General features: G+C 49.4%; 1 protein-coding gene across 1 annotated transcript in view; it reads left to right on the top strand.

Moving 5' to 3' along the window:
- Positions 1–17,572, top strand: part of acvr2ba (activin A receptor type 2Ba) — a 175,316-nt gene that overhangs the window by 129,542 nt on the left and 28,202 nt on the right. The window contains exons 2-5 of the mRNA XM_080217611.1: positions 2,829–3,036; positions 4,458–4,564; positions 5,014–5,165; positions 9,237–9,380. Of these exons, the coding sequence (XP_080073737.1) occupies positions 2,829–3,036; positions 4,458–4,564; positions 5,014–5,165; positions 9,237–9,380 (611 nt within the window). The remainder of the gene's footprint in view (positions 1–2,828; positions 3,037–4,457; positions 4,565–5,013; positions 5,166–9,236; positions 9,381–17,572) is intronic.

The raw sequence follows: 17,572 nt of genomic DNA, 5'->3' as shown, positions 1-17,572 counted from the left end.
TTATGTTTCTGTAACTGGGCTGAAGAACTGGGAGTTGCCTTGAGTGACTAGCTACTGACATTGACCGGAGAAGCATATTAGGGTGCATGGTTTTAAATGTGATAGCACGGGCCAGGTGGCTGTTCTCTGTGAATTTTATTAGAAAAGCATGGATATTAATGACACAATAAAGAAAGAGAAATAGAACAAGGCTCGGTATATATAGAACTAGCGGACACAGTTTAAAAATAAGGGATGGTTAAGGAGGAGATTTTTTTCTGAGTGTCATGAATCTTAGGAGTTCCAGGTTATTGAATCAGAATCATACAGCCAGAAGAGACCCTTCAGCCCATCGAGTCCACACAGGCACATTGGAAACACCTGAACTCCCACCTCATCCCATCTGCCAGCACATGGCCCGTAACCCTGAATGTTATCATGTTCCAAGTACTTATCCAAATACTTTACAAAGGGTGTGAGGCGTCCAGCCTCCACCACCCTCCCAGACAGCACATTCCAGACCCTCACCATCCTCTGGGTAAAAAGGTTTTTCCTCATATCCCCCCCTAAACGTCCTGCCCCTCACCTTGAACCCATGTCCCTGTGTGACTGACCCTTCAACTAAGGTGAACAGCTGCTCCTTATCCACTCTGTCCATGCCCCTCATAACCTTGTACACCTCGATCAAGTCGCCCTCAGTCTTCTCTGCTCCAGAGAAAGCAATCCAAGTCTATCCAACCTCTCTTCATAATTTAAATGCTCCATCCCGGGCAACATCCTGGTGAATCTCCTCTGCACCCCCTCCAGTGCAATCACATCCTTCCGATAATGTGACGACCAGAACTGCACCCAGCACTCTAACTGTGGCCTCACCAAAGTTCTACACAACTCCAACATTACTTGTCTGCTTTTGTAATCTGTGCCTCGATTGATGAAGGCAAGTGTCCCATATGCCTTTTTCACCATCCCACTAACATGCCCTTCCACTTTCAGAGATCTGTAGACAAGCACACCAAGGTCCCTTTGTTCCACAGAACTTCCTTGTGCCCTACTGTTCATTTGAGTATTTCCTTGCCAAATTACTCCTTCCAATTATGCCGGGCTTGTCATTTACCTGCCCATTTTACCATTCCATCAATATCTTCCTGTAGCCCAAGACGTTCCACCTCACTGTTAACCACCAGCCAATCTTTACGTCATCCACAAACTTACTAATCCTACCCCGCCCCCCACATAGTCATCAATGTCATTTAAATAAATGATAAATAATAGGGGGGCTAATACAGACCCTTGTGGTACACCACTGGACACTAGCTTCCAGTCATTAAAGCAGCCTTCTGCCATCACCCTCTGTCTCCTACAACTGAGCCAATTTTGAATTCACTTTATCAAATTACCCTGTATCCCATGTGAATTTACCTTCTTTACAAGTCTCCCATGTGGGACCTTGCCAAAGGCTTTGCTGAAATCCATATAAGCTGCATCGACTGCACTACCCTCATCTACACACCTGGTCACCCCTTCAAAAAATTCTATCAAATTTGTTGCGCCGAGCTATGTCCAAACCCAAGATCAAGCTATCCCACTCCCTATCATTCTGGTAAATGATGAGTGGAGGTAGATACTCCCATTCAGAAGTTTCTCCAATAGTTTCCCTACCACTGTCATGAGACTCGCTGGTCTGTAGTTCCGTGAAACCTTCTTAAATAGCTGTTCCCCACTCGTCTAGCACCACCCCCCTTGGCAAGTTATCAGTGGAGGCGATTTTAATGGATATTTTTAAGACGGGGATATGCTGATTCTTTAAGGGAATCAATGGGGGATAGACTGGAATGTGCCACAGTGTAATTGAATGGTGGAACAAGCTCGAGGGGCTGAATGGCCTCCTCCTGGTCTTGTTTGCCAGTATTGAAACTGTTAGAAACGCAATGGAGGGAGGGACAGAGCTGTGCGAGCGGGTGGGGAGTTTTGTCACAGATGTTTGCGATCCTTATTGTAACTTCATGGCCAAGCCCTGCTCCTCGCACCCTCCACTAGCCTCACACTCATAAAGTTATTTGGAGGTCAGGAGGGGGGGGGGGGGGTGGATGGGAAAACAAAACAAAGCCCAAAAAAATGTTGACTTTTACAGAAGCAAAGCACCGGAAATAAAAAAAAAACAAAAATGCTGACAGCGCTCAGCAGGTCAGGCAGCATCTGCGGAGAGGGCAGCAAGAGTTCATGTTTAGGGTCAAAGGTTACTGAGCTGAAGTATTAACCCCTGTGTGCTCCCCCTCATAGAATCATAGATCCCTGCAGTGCAGAAAGAGGCCCTTCGGCCCATCGAGTCTGCACCGAACACAATGCCAGCCAGGCCCTACCCCTATTTATTTTACCCACTGATCCCTCTAACCTACGCATTCCTGGACACTAAGGGGCAATTTCTTAGCATGGCCAATCAACCTAACCCGCACATATTTGGACTGTGGGAGGAAACCGGAGTACCCGGAGGAAACCCACGCAGACACGTGGAGAATGTGCAAACTCCACACAGACAGTGACCCCGAGCCGGGAATCGAACCCAGGACCCTGGAGCTGTGAAGCAGCAGTGCTAACCACTGTGCCACCATGCCGCTCACGCTCACCCTCTCATTCTCCCTCTCGCGTGCGCTCCCCTACCCTCCACCCACACAGTTGCTGCTGCCTTACACCACCCCCGCACCACCACCACCACCACCACCACCCCCCCTCCCTGCGCGCGCACGCACGCAGGCGCACACACACACACACACACACACACCTGTTTGTTTGTCAGTGTGAGTGTGCCCTCCTTGCTGTCACTAACGCTCCTGTTGCGTGACCTCCCACAGGACCCGGCCATGGAGAAGCAGAGACCAGAGAGTGCGCTTACTACAATGCAAACTGGGAGCTGGAGAAGACCAACAAGAGCGGTGTGGAGGAGTGCGAGGGCGAGAAGGACAAGCGTCTGCACTGCTACGCCTCCTGGCGCAACAACTCGGGCTCCATCGAGCTGGTCAAGAAAGGGTGCTGGTTGGATGATTTTAACTGCTACGACAGGTGAGATCTGAAGATACAGGGATCAGGTGCAAGCTCCCATACAACTGGCAACAAACAGCAACAACCTGCATTCACATAGCGCTTCTAATGCAGTGCCTCCCAAACATATTCTAGGTGTGAACCCATTTTACCGCCCCACACTCTGTGCCCACACAGAGAGAGCGTGGGATGTATGAAGGGTGGGGAAGGAGGGTCCCCCCAGCTGCTGAGTCAGAGTGAGTGAGTGAGATTCAGCATGGTGCTGGGAATTGTCTAAACTGTGGGGTTTTTTTTGTAAACCAAGCTTTTCACAGCCTCACAGCAAGAAGCATGATCTCTGTTAGTCCGGGGCCACGAGGCCAGTGTGAGGCCAGCAGTAGATGGAGTGATTTCACTCCATGTTGCTGCTTTGTGCGCAGAAACCAGGGTTAGGAGTGTGGATATCTCAGAGGCTTGAGATGGAGGAGATTATGGCGATAGGGAGGGGGGGGGAAGGCCATGGGGGGCTGGAGGAGATTGCAGAGATAGGAAGGGGCTAGGGGGGTGCGTGGAATGGAGGAGATGGCAGAGATAGGGATGGGGCAAAGCCATGGAGGGGTGGAGGAGATTGCAGAGATAGGGAGGGGGTGAGGTCATGGGGGGATGGAGGAGATTGCAGAGATAGGGAGGGGGTGAGGTCATGGGGGGATGGAGGAGATTGCAGAGATAGGGAGGGGGTGAGGTCATGGGGGGGATGGAGGAGATTGCAGAGATAGGGAGGGGGTGAGGTCATGGGGAGATGGAGGAGATTGCAGAGATAGGGAGGGGGTGAGGTCATGGGGGGATGGAGGAGATTGCAGAGATAGGGAGGAGGTGAGGCCATGGGTGGATGGAGGAGATTGCAGAGATAGGGAGGGGGGAAGGCCATGGGGGGTGCCGGAGGAGGTTACAGCAATAGGGAGGGGATGAGTCCATGGAGGGATGAAGTGGTGACAGCAATAGGGAGGGAAGGAAAAAAAGCACCTCCTCGTCCCGCTGCCTGAAGCAGCAGCTGCTTGATAACAGAGGGATGTCTTGAAATGAACAGAAAGTTTAATTTGCCCAGCGCATGCACAACTACTGGTGGGGGCCGGGGGGGTGGATTTATAGCGAGATAACTCAAGTTGAATGGAGACACAGGAATTGGACTCCTGAAGGGTTAACTTCCACTGAATCCAGGTTCACTCCTGAGTGCGTACTCATTGTGCAGAGTAATTAAACTATTCATCAGAATTCCCGCTCCAATGTGCTACAACATATATAACAGAGTTAATTGTCTAAGGAACCTTGCAGTGATCTGTGGTGTTTTTTTGATATGTTACTGACCGCAGTACCAGGTTCCACACCATCGGGGAGGGTGAGGTGAAGGGTCAGTGCAGTGTGTGACTGATGCATTCTCTCGTTCTGTTTGTTCTCCCCTTTAGAGTGGAGTGTATTGCCACCGAGGAGAACCCTCAGGTATTTTTCTGCTGCTGTGAGGGCAACTACTGTAACGACAGGTTTTTCCATTTCCCAGAGTCTGTGCCAGAAGGTGAGTGTGTGTGCCTGTGTGTGTGCCTGTGTGTGTGTGTGTGTGTGTGTGTGTGTGTGTGTGTGTGTGTGTGTGTGTGTGTGCGCCTGTGTGGTGTCTGGTTGTGTGTGTGTCTGTGTGTAAGTGTTTGTGTGTGGTGTCTGTGTGTGTCTGTGTTGTGTGTGTTGTCTGGTTGGGTGTGTGTCTGTGTGTGTCTGTGTCTGTGTGTGTCTGTGTTGTGTGTGTCTGTTGTCTGGTTGGGTGTGTGTCTGTGTGTGTTGGCAGACGTGTGTGTCGTGGGCAGATGTGAGAGTTGGTGGGCGTTTGTGTCAGTGTGTGTGAGTGTGGGTCGGTGCACACCTGTGTGGAACGTGCCTCTCCACTCGTGCATGCGTTGCACGCGCCTATCTCCTCATAATAGCCAGGAGAAATAAACACATCTCTTCCTCGACTCCTGTTTTCCTGTGCAGTGGTGTTTGAACCTCCGCCTCCAACTCCTTCACTGCTGAACATTCTGGTGTATGCGCTGCTTCCCATCACTGGCCTTTCAATGATCATCCTGCTGGCCTTTTGGATGTACCGCCATCGTAAACCTCCGTACGGTCACGTGGACATGAACGAGGTTAGTGACCCTCCCAGTGCCATCCGACCTGTCAGCAGCAAGACACCCTCTCACAGCCTCTCTCGCCTGCATGCACTCAATCACTCTCTTTCGCTCTCTTGCCTGTGTGCGCTCACTCACTCTTTCCCTCTCTCACCTGCGTGCACTCTCTCTCCCTCTCTCGCCTGCATGCGCTCACTCTTTCTCTTTCCCTCTTTCGCCTGCGTGCGCTCATTCTCTCTCTTTCCCTCTCTCACCTGTGTGCTCTCACTATCTCTTTCTCTTTCCATGGATAGGTTTATGGACGAAAAGGGATTGGTTTAGGTTAGAGGGTCATTGTTTTTTAACTGGTCGGCGCAACATCGTGGGCCGAAGGGCCTGTTCTGTGCTGTAGTGTTCTATGTTCTCTCTCTCACCTGCGTGCGCTCGCTCTCTCTCTTTCCCTCTCTCACCTGTGTGCTCTCACTCTCTCTTTCCCTCTCTCGCCTGCATGCGCTCACTCTCTCTTTCCCTCTCTCACCTGCATGCACTCTCTCTCTTTCTCTCTCTCACCTGTGTGCTCTCACTATCTCTTTCTCTCTCTCTCACCTGCATGCACTCGTTCTCTCTCTTTCCCTCTCTCACCTGTGTGCTCTCACTATCTCTTTCCCTCTCACCTGCGTGCGCTCACTCTCTTTCCCTCTCTCGCCTGCGTGCGCTCACTCTTTCCCTCTCTCGCCTGCGTGCGCTCACTCTTTCCCTCTCTCGCCTGCGTGCGCTCACTCTTTCCCTCTCTCGCCTGCGTGCGCTCACTCTTTCCCTCTCTCGCCTGCGTGCGCTCACTCTTTCCCTCTCTCGCCTGCGTGCGCTCACTCTTTCCCTCTCTCGCCTGCGTGCGCTCACTCTTTCCCTCTCTCGCCTGCGTGCGCTCACTCTTTCCCTCTCTCGCCTGCGTGCGCTCACTCTTTCCCTCTCTCGCCTGCGTGCGCTCACTCTTTCCCTCTCTCGCCTGCGTGCGCTCACTCTTTCCCTCTCTCGCCTGCGTGCGCTCACTCTTTCCCTCTCTCGCCTGCGTGCGCTCACTCTTTCCCTCTCTCGCCTGCGTGCGCTCACTCTTTCCCTCTCTCGCCTGCGTGCGCTCACTCTTTCCCTCTCTCGCCTGCGTGCGCTCACTCTTTCCCTCTCTCGCCTGCGTGCGCTCACTCTTTCCCTCTCTCGCCTGCGTGCGCTCACTCTTTCCCTCTCTCGCCTGCGTGCGCTCACTCTTTCCCTCTCTCGCCTGCGTGCGCTCACTCTTTCCCTCTCTCGCCTGCGTGCGCTCACTCTTTCCCTCTCTCGCCTGCGTGCGCTCACTCTTTCCCTCTCTCGCCTGCGTGCGCTCACTCTTTCCCTCTCTCGCCTGCGTGCGCTCACTCTTTCCCTCTCTCGCCTGCGTGCGCTCACTCTTTCCCTCTCTCGCCTGCGTGCGCTCACTCTTTCCCTCTCTCGCCTGCGTGCGCTCACTCTTTCCCTCTCTCGCCTGCGTGCGCTCACTCTTTCCCTCTCTCGCCTGCGTGCGCTCACTCTTTCCCTCTCTCGCCTGCGTGCGCTCACTCTTTCCCTCTCTCGCCTGCGTGCGCTCACTCTTTCCCTCTCTCGCCTGCGTGCGCTCACTCTTTCCCTCTCTCGCCTGCGTGCGCTCACTCTTTCCCTCTCTCGCCTGCGTGCGCTCACTCTTTCCCTCTCTCGCCTGCGTGCGCTCACTCTTTCCCTCTCTCGCCTGCGTGCGCTCACTCTTTCCCTCTCTCGCCTGCGTGCGCTCACTCTTTCCCTCTCTCGCCTGCGTGCGCTCACTCTTTCCCTCTCTCGCCTGCGTGCGCTCACTCTTTCCCTCTCTCGCCTGCGTGCGCTCACTCTTTCCCTCTCTCGCCTGCGTGCGCTCACTCTTTCCCTCTCTCGCCTGCGTGCGCTCACTCTCCCTCTCGTCTGCCTGCGCTCTCCCTCTCTCGTCCACTCTCTCTCTCTCTGTCACATCTGCGCGTTCACTGTCTCGTGCGCGCGTTCGCTCACTCTCTCTCATCTGCGTGTTTGCGCTCTCCCTCCTGTCTATTTGCACGTTCTCTGCCCGCTTCCTTTCCTTATTCCTCCTGGCTGATATCTCTTTCTGTGTATCTGCCTGTCTATATTCAATGGTGGATCTTGGGCAAGGAGCAGTGAAGAAGGTCATTCTAAAGAGTCTGAATTGCTTGCGAGATTTGGGAGCGCGGTGCAGAAATCTTTGAAGGTGCAGTCAAACTGGATATAAAAACAGCTGGGCTTTCGGGCTTTGAACGTAGAGGGGTTGAATTTGTTTAAGATGTTGGAAAGGCCAAATCTGATGTGACATGTGAAGCTCTGATCATCAATGCAGGAAGGAAGCTCAAACCATAGAGAGGAGCAGGGAAACGCAGCTGGAATTGGAGTAGAATCCAGAGGTGGTGAAATGCTCCAAAATGAGAGGGATTTTTCCTGGGATAAAAATCAGACCTTTACAATATTATGAAACGGTGTTCAGATAGGGCAAAAGGTGGAAGATTATTTTATACTGGTTGTCGGAAAGCCGGGGTTAGATTCCGGCTCTTTCCTCCCAGAAAATGTTTGCTGTGCTGTAGCGGCTGTGATACAGCATTGTTTAAAAATAAATTGAAAACTTATTTCCAGAGATGTGCTGTTTAGGTTGATTGGCTGTGCTAAATTGACCCTAGTTTCGGGGGAATTAGCAGGGTAAATATGTGAAATTACAGGGGCAGGGTGGGATTGTAGTCAGTGCAAGCTCGATGGGTTGAATGGCCTCCTTCTGTACTGTAGGGATTCTGTGAACAGGACGGGGGTGGTTTGGTGTGCAAGGGCAGCCAGTGTCATTAGATTTAACAACTCCAATGAAAGAGGCATCACTGTCGGGCAAGTTGAGTCATAGAGGTTTATAGCATGGAAACAGGCCCTTCAGCCCAATTTATCCATGCCACCCTTTTTTTAATCAATGGGCTAGTCCCAATTGCCTGCATTTAGCCCATATCCCTCTATACCCATCTTACCCACACAACTATCTAAATGCTTTTTAAAAGACAAAATTGTACCCACCTCTACTACTACCTCTGGCAGCTTGTTCCAGACACTCACCACCCTCTGCGTGAAAAAATTGTCCCTCTGAACCCTTTTGTATCTCTCCCCTCTCACCTTAAACCTATGCTCTCCAGTTTTAGATACCTTTTGCGTTTGGGAAAGGATATTGACTATCTAGCTGATCTGTGCCCCTCATTATTTTATAGACCTTTATAAAATCACCCCTCAGTCTCTACTCTCCAGAGAAAACAGTCCCAGTCTATCCAGCCTCTCCTTATAACTCAAACCATCAAGTCCCGGTGGCACCCTAGTAAATCTTTTCTGCACTCTTTCTAGTTTAATAATATCCTTCCTGTAATAGAGTGGAATGACAACTTCCTCAATGTAAAATAGAATTTGTTAGAATCATAGAATCAAAGAAGTCCTACAGTGCAGAAGGAGGCCATTTGGCCCATCAAGCCTGCACCGACCACATTCCCATCCAAGCCTTATCCCCATAACCCCATGCATTTATCCTAGTTAGCCCCCCAGACACTAAGGGACAATTTAGCATGGTCAATCAACCTAACCTGCACAGTTTTGGACTGTGGGAGAAAACCGGAGCACCCAGAGGAAACCCACGCAGACACTGGAAGAAGGTGCAGACTCCATACAGACAGTGACCCAAGCCAGGAATTGAACCCAGGTCCCTGACGCTCTGAGACAGCAGTGCTAACCATTGTATAGGTGGGTCAGTCAGCATCTAAAGAAAGAAGATCTGTTGGGATGTGCACCCTGTGATAGAACCAAGCTTCTTCATGAATGCTTAGTCCTATAACTGCTTTCCTTCCCTGCCTCTTTCTTCATCTTTTCTCTTTCTCTCTTAGTCCTGCAGATACCCGCTTCCACCTGTTTTCTGTCTCCAGCCCTCCCTGCTGTCTGTTCCCTAAATTTGTGATCTGTTAGAAACTCTCTGGTGTGTCATAATTTTAAGTTTCTTCTTGGAGTGTGTGCACCCGTGACCAGCCTCACGGTTAATTGTCATTTGTCCAGGACACGAGCCTGCCGTCTCCGTCACCCCTGGAAGGCCTGAAGCCTCTCCAGTTACTTGAGATCAAAGCCAGAGGGAGGTTCGGCTGTGTGTGGAAGGCCCGGCTAATGAATGACTACGTGGCCGTAAAAATCTTCCCTGTTCAGGTAGGAGATGACAGCATTTCGAGTTTGGCAAATCTTTCACACTGTGCTTTCCCTTTCATCGCGTAAGTTATAAAGTCAAAGGCTGTCACCATAGCCATCCACCCCCTTTAACTAATCAGTGTAGCTCAGTTGACTGGACGGCTGGTTAGGGGTGCAGAGCGATGCCAACAGTGTGGGTTCAATTCCCGGACCGGCTGAGGTTATTCACGAAGGCCGCTCCTTCTCAACTGGCCCCTTGCCTGAGGTGTGGTGATCCTCAGGTTAAGTCACCACCAGCTGGCTCTCCCCCTCAAAGGGTGGAACTGCCTATAGTCGTCTGGGACTATGACAACTTTACCTTTAACTTAATTGACCACCAGGTAAGTTATACTGAGATGATTTGGAGTCGGGGACCAAGTGTAGTGTGTCAAAGTTCGCGGGTGACACTAAGATGGTTGGTAGAGCAAAGTTTGCAGAGGATGCTGAAAGACTGCAAAGGGATATAGATAATCTGAGTGAATGGGTGAGGATCTGGAGTACCATGGTGGTAAATGTGAGATCATCCATTTTGGTAGGAACAACAGCAAAATGGACTGTTATTTAAATGGTAAAAAATTGCAGCATGCTGCTGTGCAGAGGTGTCCTTGTGCAGGAATCTCAAGAACATAAGAACATAAGAAATAGGAGCAGGAGTAGGCCATCTAGACTTTCGAGCCTGCCCCGCCATTCAATAAGATCATGGCTGATCTGTTGTGGCTCAGTTCCACATTCCCGCCCTCTCCCCATAACTCTTAATCCCCTCGCTTATCAAAAACCCATCAACCCGCGTCTTAAAAATATTTAGCGAGGCAGCCTCCACCACCTCAACGGGCAGAGAATTCCAGAGATTCACCACCCTTTGAGTGAAGAAGTTCCTCCTCAACTCCGTTCTAAACCGCCCCCCCTTTATCTTGAGGCTGTGCCCTCTAGTCCTACTGTCCTTCCTGAGCGGGAAGAGTCTCTCTACCTCTATCCTATCCATCCCATTCATCATCTTATACGTCTCAATGAGATCTCCCCTCATTCTTCTAAACTCTAACGGGTACAAGCCTAGTTTATTCAGCCTCTCCTCATAGCTCAACCCCCTCAACTCCGGCATCAGCCCAGTAAACCTCCTCTGCACTCCCTCCAAGGCCAAAATATCCTTGCGTAAGTACGGCGACCAAAACTGCACACACTACTCCAGCTGCGGCCTCACCAATGCCCTATACAGCCGCAGCAAGACCTCCCTACTTTTATATTCAATCCCCCTCGCTATGAAGGCCAGCATCCCATTTGCCTTCCTGACCACCTGCTGCACCTGCAGGCTGGGTTTTTGCGACTCATGCACAAGGACCCCGAGGTCCCTCTGCACCGTTGCCTGCTGCAGTTTTTCGCCACGTAAGTAATAGTCCTTCCTACCATTATTCCTACCAAAGTGGACCACCTCACACTTGCCAACATTAAATTCCATTTGCCAGTTCCTGGCCCATTCGCCCAGCCTATCTAGATCCTTCTGCAGACTCTCCACACCCTCCGCGCAATTTGCCGTTCCACCAATCTTGGTGTCATCAGCAAATTTTGACACCATACACTTGGTTCCCTCCTCCAGATCATCTATATAAATGGTAAATAGCTGAGGCCCCAGCACCGGCCCCTGGGGCACTCCACTAGTCACCAACCACCAATCCGCATAGCACCCATTAACCCCCACTCTCTGCCTCCTATTTGACAACCAATCCTCTATCCACGCTAACACCCTACCCCCAACTCCATGCCCCCTGACCTTCTGCAATAACCTCTTGTGAGGTACTTTGTCAAACGCCTTCTGAAAATCCAGAAAGACCACATCCACCGGCTCTCCTCTATCCACCGCCCTAGACACATCCTCATAGAACTCCAATAAATTTGTCAGACACGACTTCCCCTTAACGAAACCGTGCTGCGTCTGCTCTATCAAGCAATTCCCCTCAAGATGCCTCGCTATTTCCTGTTTGACGGATTCTAACATTTTACCTATAACAGACGTTAAACTAACCGGCCTATAATTCCCTGCTTTTTGCCTGCCACCCTTCTTAAACAACGGCGTAACATTAGCCGTTTTCCAATCTTCAGGCACTTCCCCGGAATCCAGCAACGGAATCTCAAGGAGTTGGTTTGCAGGTAATTAAGAAGGCAAATGGATTTTGTCCTTCATTGCTAGAGGGATGGAGTTTAAAAACAGCGAGGTTATGTTGCAGCTGTATAAGGTGCTGGTGAGGCCACACCTGGAGAACTGTGTATAGTTTTGGTCTCCTTACTTGAGAAAGGATATACTGGCACTGGAGGGGATGCAGAGGAGATTCACTAGGTTGATTCTGGAGTTGAGAGGGTTGGCTTATGAGGAGAGACTGAGTAGACTGGGGCTATACTCATTGGAATTCAGAAGAATGATGGAAGATCTTATAGAAACATATCGGAATATGAAGGAAATAGATAAGATAGAAGCAGGGAAGTTGTTTCCACTGGCAGGTCAAACTAGAATTAGGGGGCATGGCCTCAAAATAAGGGGGAGCAGATTTAGGACTGAGTTGAGGAGGGACTTCTTCACACAAAGGGTTGTGAATCTGTGGAATTCCCTGCCCAGTGAAGCAGGTGAGGCTACCTCATTGAATGTTTTTAAAGCAAGGATAGATAAATTTTTGAACAGTAAAGGAATTAAGGGTTATGGTGAGGGGGTGGGTAAGTGGAGCTGAGTCCACGTAAAGATCAGCCATGATCTTATTGAATGGCGGGGCAGGCTCGAGGGGCCAGATGGCCTACTCCTGCTCCTAGTTCTTTGCTCTTATACAGTTCAAAACCCCTTGTCAGAACCCACTTGAATACAATTGAACTTTCATTTCTGCTTCTTTTTATTCATTTGTGGGACATGGGCACCGCTGGCTGGCCAGCATTTATTGCCCATTTCTAGTTGCCCTCGGAGGGCAGTCGAGAGTCACAGGAACAGAGGAATTAAGAGCAAAGTAGGCAAGCTCAGCCCTTCGAGCCTTCTCCGCCATTCGATCTGATCTCTCCCTGGTCTCAAATCCACCTTCTCACCTGCTCCCTATATTCCTCCATCCTTTTTTAAAAAAAATCAAAATATATCTATCTCCTTCTTGAAACCATTCGATGATTCAGACTCCACTGCACTGTGGGGCAGCGAGTTCCACAAATTCACCACCCTCTGTGAGAAGTAATTCCTCCTCATCTCAGTGTTATATCCACTGCCTCTCAACCTATACCTCTTAAGTCAACCACATTGCTGTGGCTCTGGAGTCACATGTAGCCCAGACCAAGTAAAAACGGCAGATTTCCTTCCCTAAAGAGCATTAATGAACCAGATGGGTTTTTCAGACAATGGTTTCATGATCGTTAGTAGATTCATAATTCCAGAATTTTTTATTGAATTCAAATTCCACCATCTGTCAAGATGGGATTCGAGCATGGGTCTCCAGAACGTGAGCAGAGTTTCTGGATTAACAGTCTAACGATAATGCCACGAGGCCATCATTTCCCCATCGTCAAGTTATCTTTTGTCTTGATTATTCCAACACTGTCCTAGCTGCTGTCCCACATTCTCCGCTCTGGGGCACGGTGGTTAGCACTGTTGCCTCACAGGGTCAGGGACCCGGGTTCGATTCCCAACTTGGGTCACTATCTGTGTGGAGTCTGCATGTTCTCCCCGTGTCTGTGTGGGGTTTCTTCCGGGTACTGTGGTTTCCTCCCATAGTCTGAAAGTTAGGTGCGTTGGCCATGCTAAATTCTCCCTCAGTGTGCCCGCACAGGTGCTGGAGTGTGGCGACCAGGGGATTTTCACAGTAACTTCATTGCTGTATTAATGTAAGCTGACTTGTGACACTAATAAATAAACTTAACTGTAAACTTGAGGCAACTCTGCAGCCTGCGTCTTCACTTGCAATAAGACCCATTCCCCTGTCATTAATGTTCTGACTGATTGTATTGGCTCTCAGACAGTCAGAATTCTAAATTTTGGAATTCTCACCCTTGTTTTCCCGTCCCTCCTGTCACATGTTGCTTTCCCCCTCCATCCACTCAACGAGGCACGCAGTCCACCAGGAAGTTCAGGAATCACAGGTCTTCCCAAGCACGAGGACCTGGATAACATATTCCAGCGCTGCTTGAGGTCACACTGGCTCTTTTGCATCCTGCAATTGTGCAGCATTGACCGCCACAAAGCAGCAAAAGCCTAATAGTGTCCTCAAGCAACAAACCATTCCGTGAAAACCCAACGAGGCCATGAGAGAAAATGCTAGAAAATCTCAGCAGGCTTGGCACCATCTGTACGGAGAGAAAAGAGCTGATGTTTTGAGTCCGGATGACCCTTTATCAAAGAGGAGACCACGTTCTGTCTCCGATCTCTCGTGAAGCTCACTCGGAAACTCTGAACGTTATTGGTGCAAATTATAGAATCCCTACTGTGCAGAAGGAGGCCATTCAGCCCATCGAGTCTGCACCGACCACAACTCACCCAGGCCCTATCCCTGTAACCCCATGTATTTACCCTGCTCGTCCCCCTAACACCTAAGAGACAATTTAGCCCTCTCAGGTTTGCACCAAGTTGCAACTGTTTGGCCAGGTTTTTTTTATTCATTCGTTGGACGTGGGCGTCACTGGCCGGCCAGCATTTATTGCCCATCCCTAGTTGCCCGAAGGCAGTTGAGAATCAACCAGGTTGCTGTGGCTGTGGAGTCGCATGTAGGCCAGACCGGGTAAGGATGACAGATTTCCTTCCCTAAAGGATATCAGTGAACCAGGTGGGTTTTTCCAACAGTCGTTTCATGGTCATTAGTAGATTCTTAATTCCAGATATTTTTAATTGAATTCAAATATAAATATAAAATATAAAATATCAAATATAAAAGTAGGGAGGTCTTGCTGCAGCTGTATAGGGCATTGGTGAGGCCGCAGCTGGAGTACTGTGTGCAGTGTTGGTCGCTGTACTTACGCAAGGATATTTTGGCCTTGGAGGGAGTGCAGAGGAGGTTTACTAGGCTGATACCGGAGTTGAGGGGGTTGAGCTATGAGGAGAGGCTGAATAAACTAGGCTTGTACTCGTTAGAGTTTAGAAGAATGAGGGGAGATCTCATTGAGACGTATAAGATGATGAATGGGATGGATAGGATAGAGGTGGAGAGACTCTTCCCGCTCAAAAAAGACAGTAGGACTAGGGGGCACAGCCTCAAGATAAAGGGGAGGTGGTTTAGAACGGAGTTGAGGAGGAACTTCTTCACTCAAAGGGTGGTGAATATCTGGAATTCTCTGCCTGTTGAAGTGGTGGAGGCTGCCTCGCTAAATATTTTTAAGAAGCGGGTTGATGGGTTTTTGATAAGAGAGGGGATTAAGGGTTATGGGGAGAGGGCGGGAAAGTGGAACTGAGCCACGACAGATCAGCCATGATCTTATTGAATGGCGGGGCAGGCTCGAGGGGCCAGATGGCCTACTCCTGCTCCTATTTCTTATGTTCTTAAATTCCACCATCTACCATGGTGGGATTCAAATCCTGGTCCCCAGAACATTAGCCGAGTTTCTGGATTAATAGTCTAGCAATAATACCACTAGGCCATCGCCTCCCCTAATGCCAGAAGAGCAACCATGCACTGTGGAACTGCATCTCTGAAATAAAATGGACGTATCCGAAAGAGGAGGGGGCAGTGTGTATAGGAAAAAGACGCAGTTATTCGGGAAAGATGACAGACCCTGTGTCTTGTGTTCCCAGCTTGGTTGAGTACCAATAAAATTCCTATCACGAGAACGCTTTCATAGAATATAAAAGCAGGGAGGTCTTGCTGCAACTGTACAGGGTGCTGGTGAGGCCGCAGCTGGAGTACTGTGTGCAGTTTTGGTCGCCGCACCTGCGCAAGGATATTTTGGCCTTGGAGGGAGTGCAGAGGAGGTTCACTAGGCTGATACCGGCGATGAGGGGGTTCGACTATGAAGAGAGACTAAGTAGACTCGGTCTGTACTCGGAGTTTAGAAGGATGAGGGGGGATCTTATAGAGACGTATAAGATAATGAAAGGGATGGATAGGGTAGAGGTAGAGAGATTCTTCCCGCTTAGAAAGGACAGCAGGACTAGAGGACACAGCCTCAAGATAAAGGGGGGGCAGTTTAGAACGGAGTTGAGGAGGAACTTCTTCACTCAAAGGGTGGTGAATCTCTGGAATTTTGTGCCCGTTGAAGTGGTGGAGGCTGCCTCGCTAAATATATTTAAGATGCGGGTAGATAGGTTTTTGACAGACAAGGGAATTAAGGGTTATGGGGAGAAAGCGGGAAAGTGGAGCTGATCCACTTCAGATCAGCCATGATCTTATTGAATGGCGGGGCAACTCGAAGGGCTAGATGGCCTACTCCTGCTCCTATTTCTTATGTTCTTATGAGCGGAAGCCATGTTAATGTTTACTCTTCATGTTAACGTATGGCGGTGAATCAGTCCGATGTACAGACTGATTGTGAGTAAGGATCTCCTGTTCACCAGAGCAGCAAAGCAGTTGGCCCAAGAACGCCTGTGCTTCTGGTGTAACCGGTACCTCATTGGTTCTGATGCATTTCTGATGCGGCCCCAGGGTTGTGGTTCTGAAGCACTTTGGGGCATCCCGGAGTTGTGTAAGGCGCTACATAAATGCAGATTCTTTCTTTCAAAAGTGGCTGCCTCTCTTGCTGTAAGAAATTGCACAAACCAGCCTCCCATCCATTGACTCTGTGTACATTTCCCAATGCCTTGGAAAAGCAGTCAAGGACCCCACGTGCCCTGGACATACTCCCTTATATCTTCTTCTGTTGGGAAAATGATACAAAAGTCTGAGCTCACGTACCAACCAACTCGAGAACTGCTACTTCCCTGCTGCTGTCAGACTTTTGAATGGACTTACCTCGCATTAAGTTGATCTTTCTCTACCCCCTAGCTATGACTGTAACACTACATTCTGCATTCTCTCGTTTCCTTCTCTATGAACAGTATGTTTTGTCTGTATAGCGCACAAGAAACAATACTTTTCACTGTATGTTAATACATGTGACAATAATAAATCAAATCAAAGAATTCAGATTAGCACAGGGATTAGCAATTTGATATTCCTACTGGCCATTCAGTTGATAAATACAGAAAGGAAGATTCTTTCAGAGAGAGGAGGATTTAGTGGATTTTGTAACCAGCTTGTGTGGATTACTGGGTGGGAGGGTTTAAAATTTACCAACACGCTGTTGACTTTCCAGAAGGGTTGCTGTTCCAGCTGACCAGTGGATGGTTGTTGATTAAAAAGTGAAAATTGGGCTGAGTGGGCAGATTAATTTGGTCCGGAGTATTGTGAATGCGATTGAATTCCACTCAAATTGCTGAGAGATGGACAAATGGTGCCAGGTTCCGACATAACACCAATAAAGCAGTCAATCTCTAAACCTCCACACGGCTGCAAATTTAACAGATTGTTCAGCAGTTTGACAAATCCCGGAAAAAAAAATCCCAAAAAACCAAATGCTGTTTATACTGAACAAAGAAAATTACAGCACGGGAACAGGCCCTTTGGCCCTCCAAGCCCGCACCAACCATGCTGCTCGACTTAACTAAAACCGTACGCGCTTACAAGGTCCATATCCTTCCATTCCCTTTCCGTTCATTTACTCATACCTGCTCCCACCACGTTCCCAGGCAGCAAATTCCAGACATTCACCAAAAAAAACTTGCCTCACACATCTCCTCTAAACTTTTCCCCACGCACCTTAAACCTATGTCCCCAGTACCAAACTAGTACTGAAGTTTTTTTAAAGTTCATTTATTAGTGTCGTAAGTAGGCTGACATTAACACTGCAATGAAGCTACTGTGAAATTCCCGTAGTTGCCACACTGGATACACTGAGGGAGAATTTAACATGGGCAATGCATCTAACCAGCATGTCTTTTGGACTGTGGGTGGAAACTAGAGCACCTGGAGGAAACCCAGGCAGACACGAGGAGAACATGCAGACTTGACACAAACAGTGACCCAAGTTGGGAATCGAACCCGGGTCCCTGGCACTGTGAGGCAGCAGTGCTAACCACTGTATCACCCAGGATTTTTGGAGGGTCCTTTCCACTGTTCTGGTTCGACTGAGCTTCTTCAGGTTTCCTTTTCTCAGTGGTTAGGGGAACACTATGTACTTCAGCTCAGAAAGGTGTC

Source organism: Carcharhinus amblyrhynchos, chromosome 2 (assembly GCF_965287045.1).
Source record: "Carcharhinus amblyrhynchos chromosome 2, sCarAmb.v2.hapA, whole genome shotgun sequence".
Classification (NCBI taxonomy): domain Eukaryota; kingdom Metazoa; phylum Chordata; class Chondrichthyes; order Carcharhiniformes; family Carcharhinidae; genus Carcharhinus; species Carcharhinus amblyrhynchos.
The sequence above is the reverse complement of the archived record's forward strand: the minus strand, read 5'-3'. Positions and strand labels throughout refer to the sequence as shown.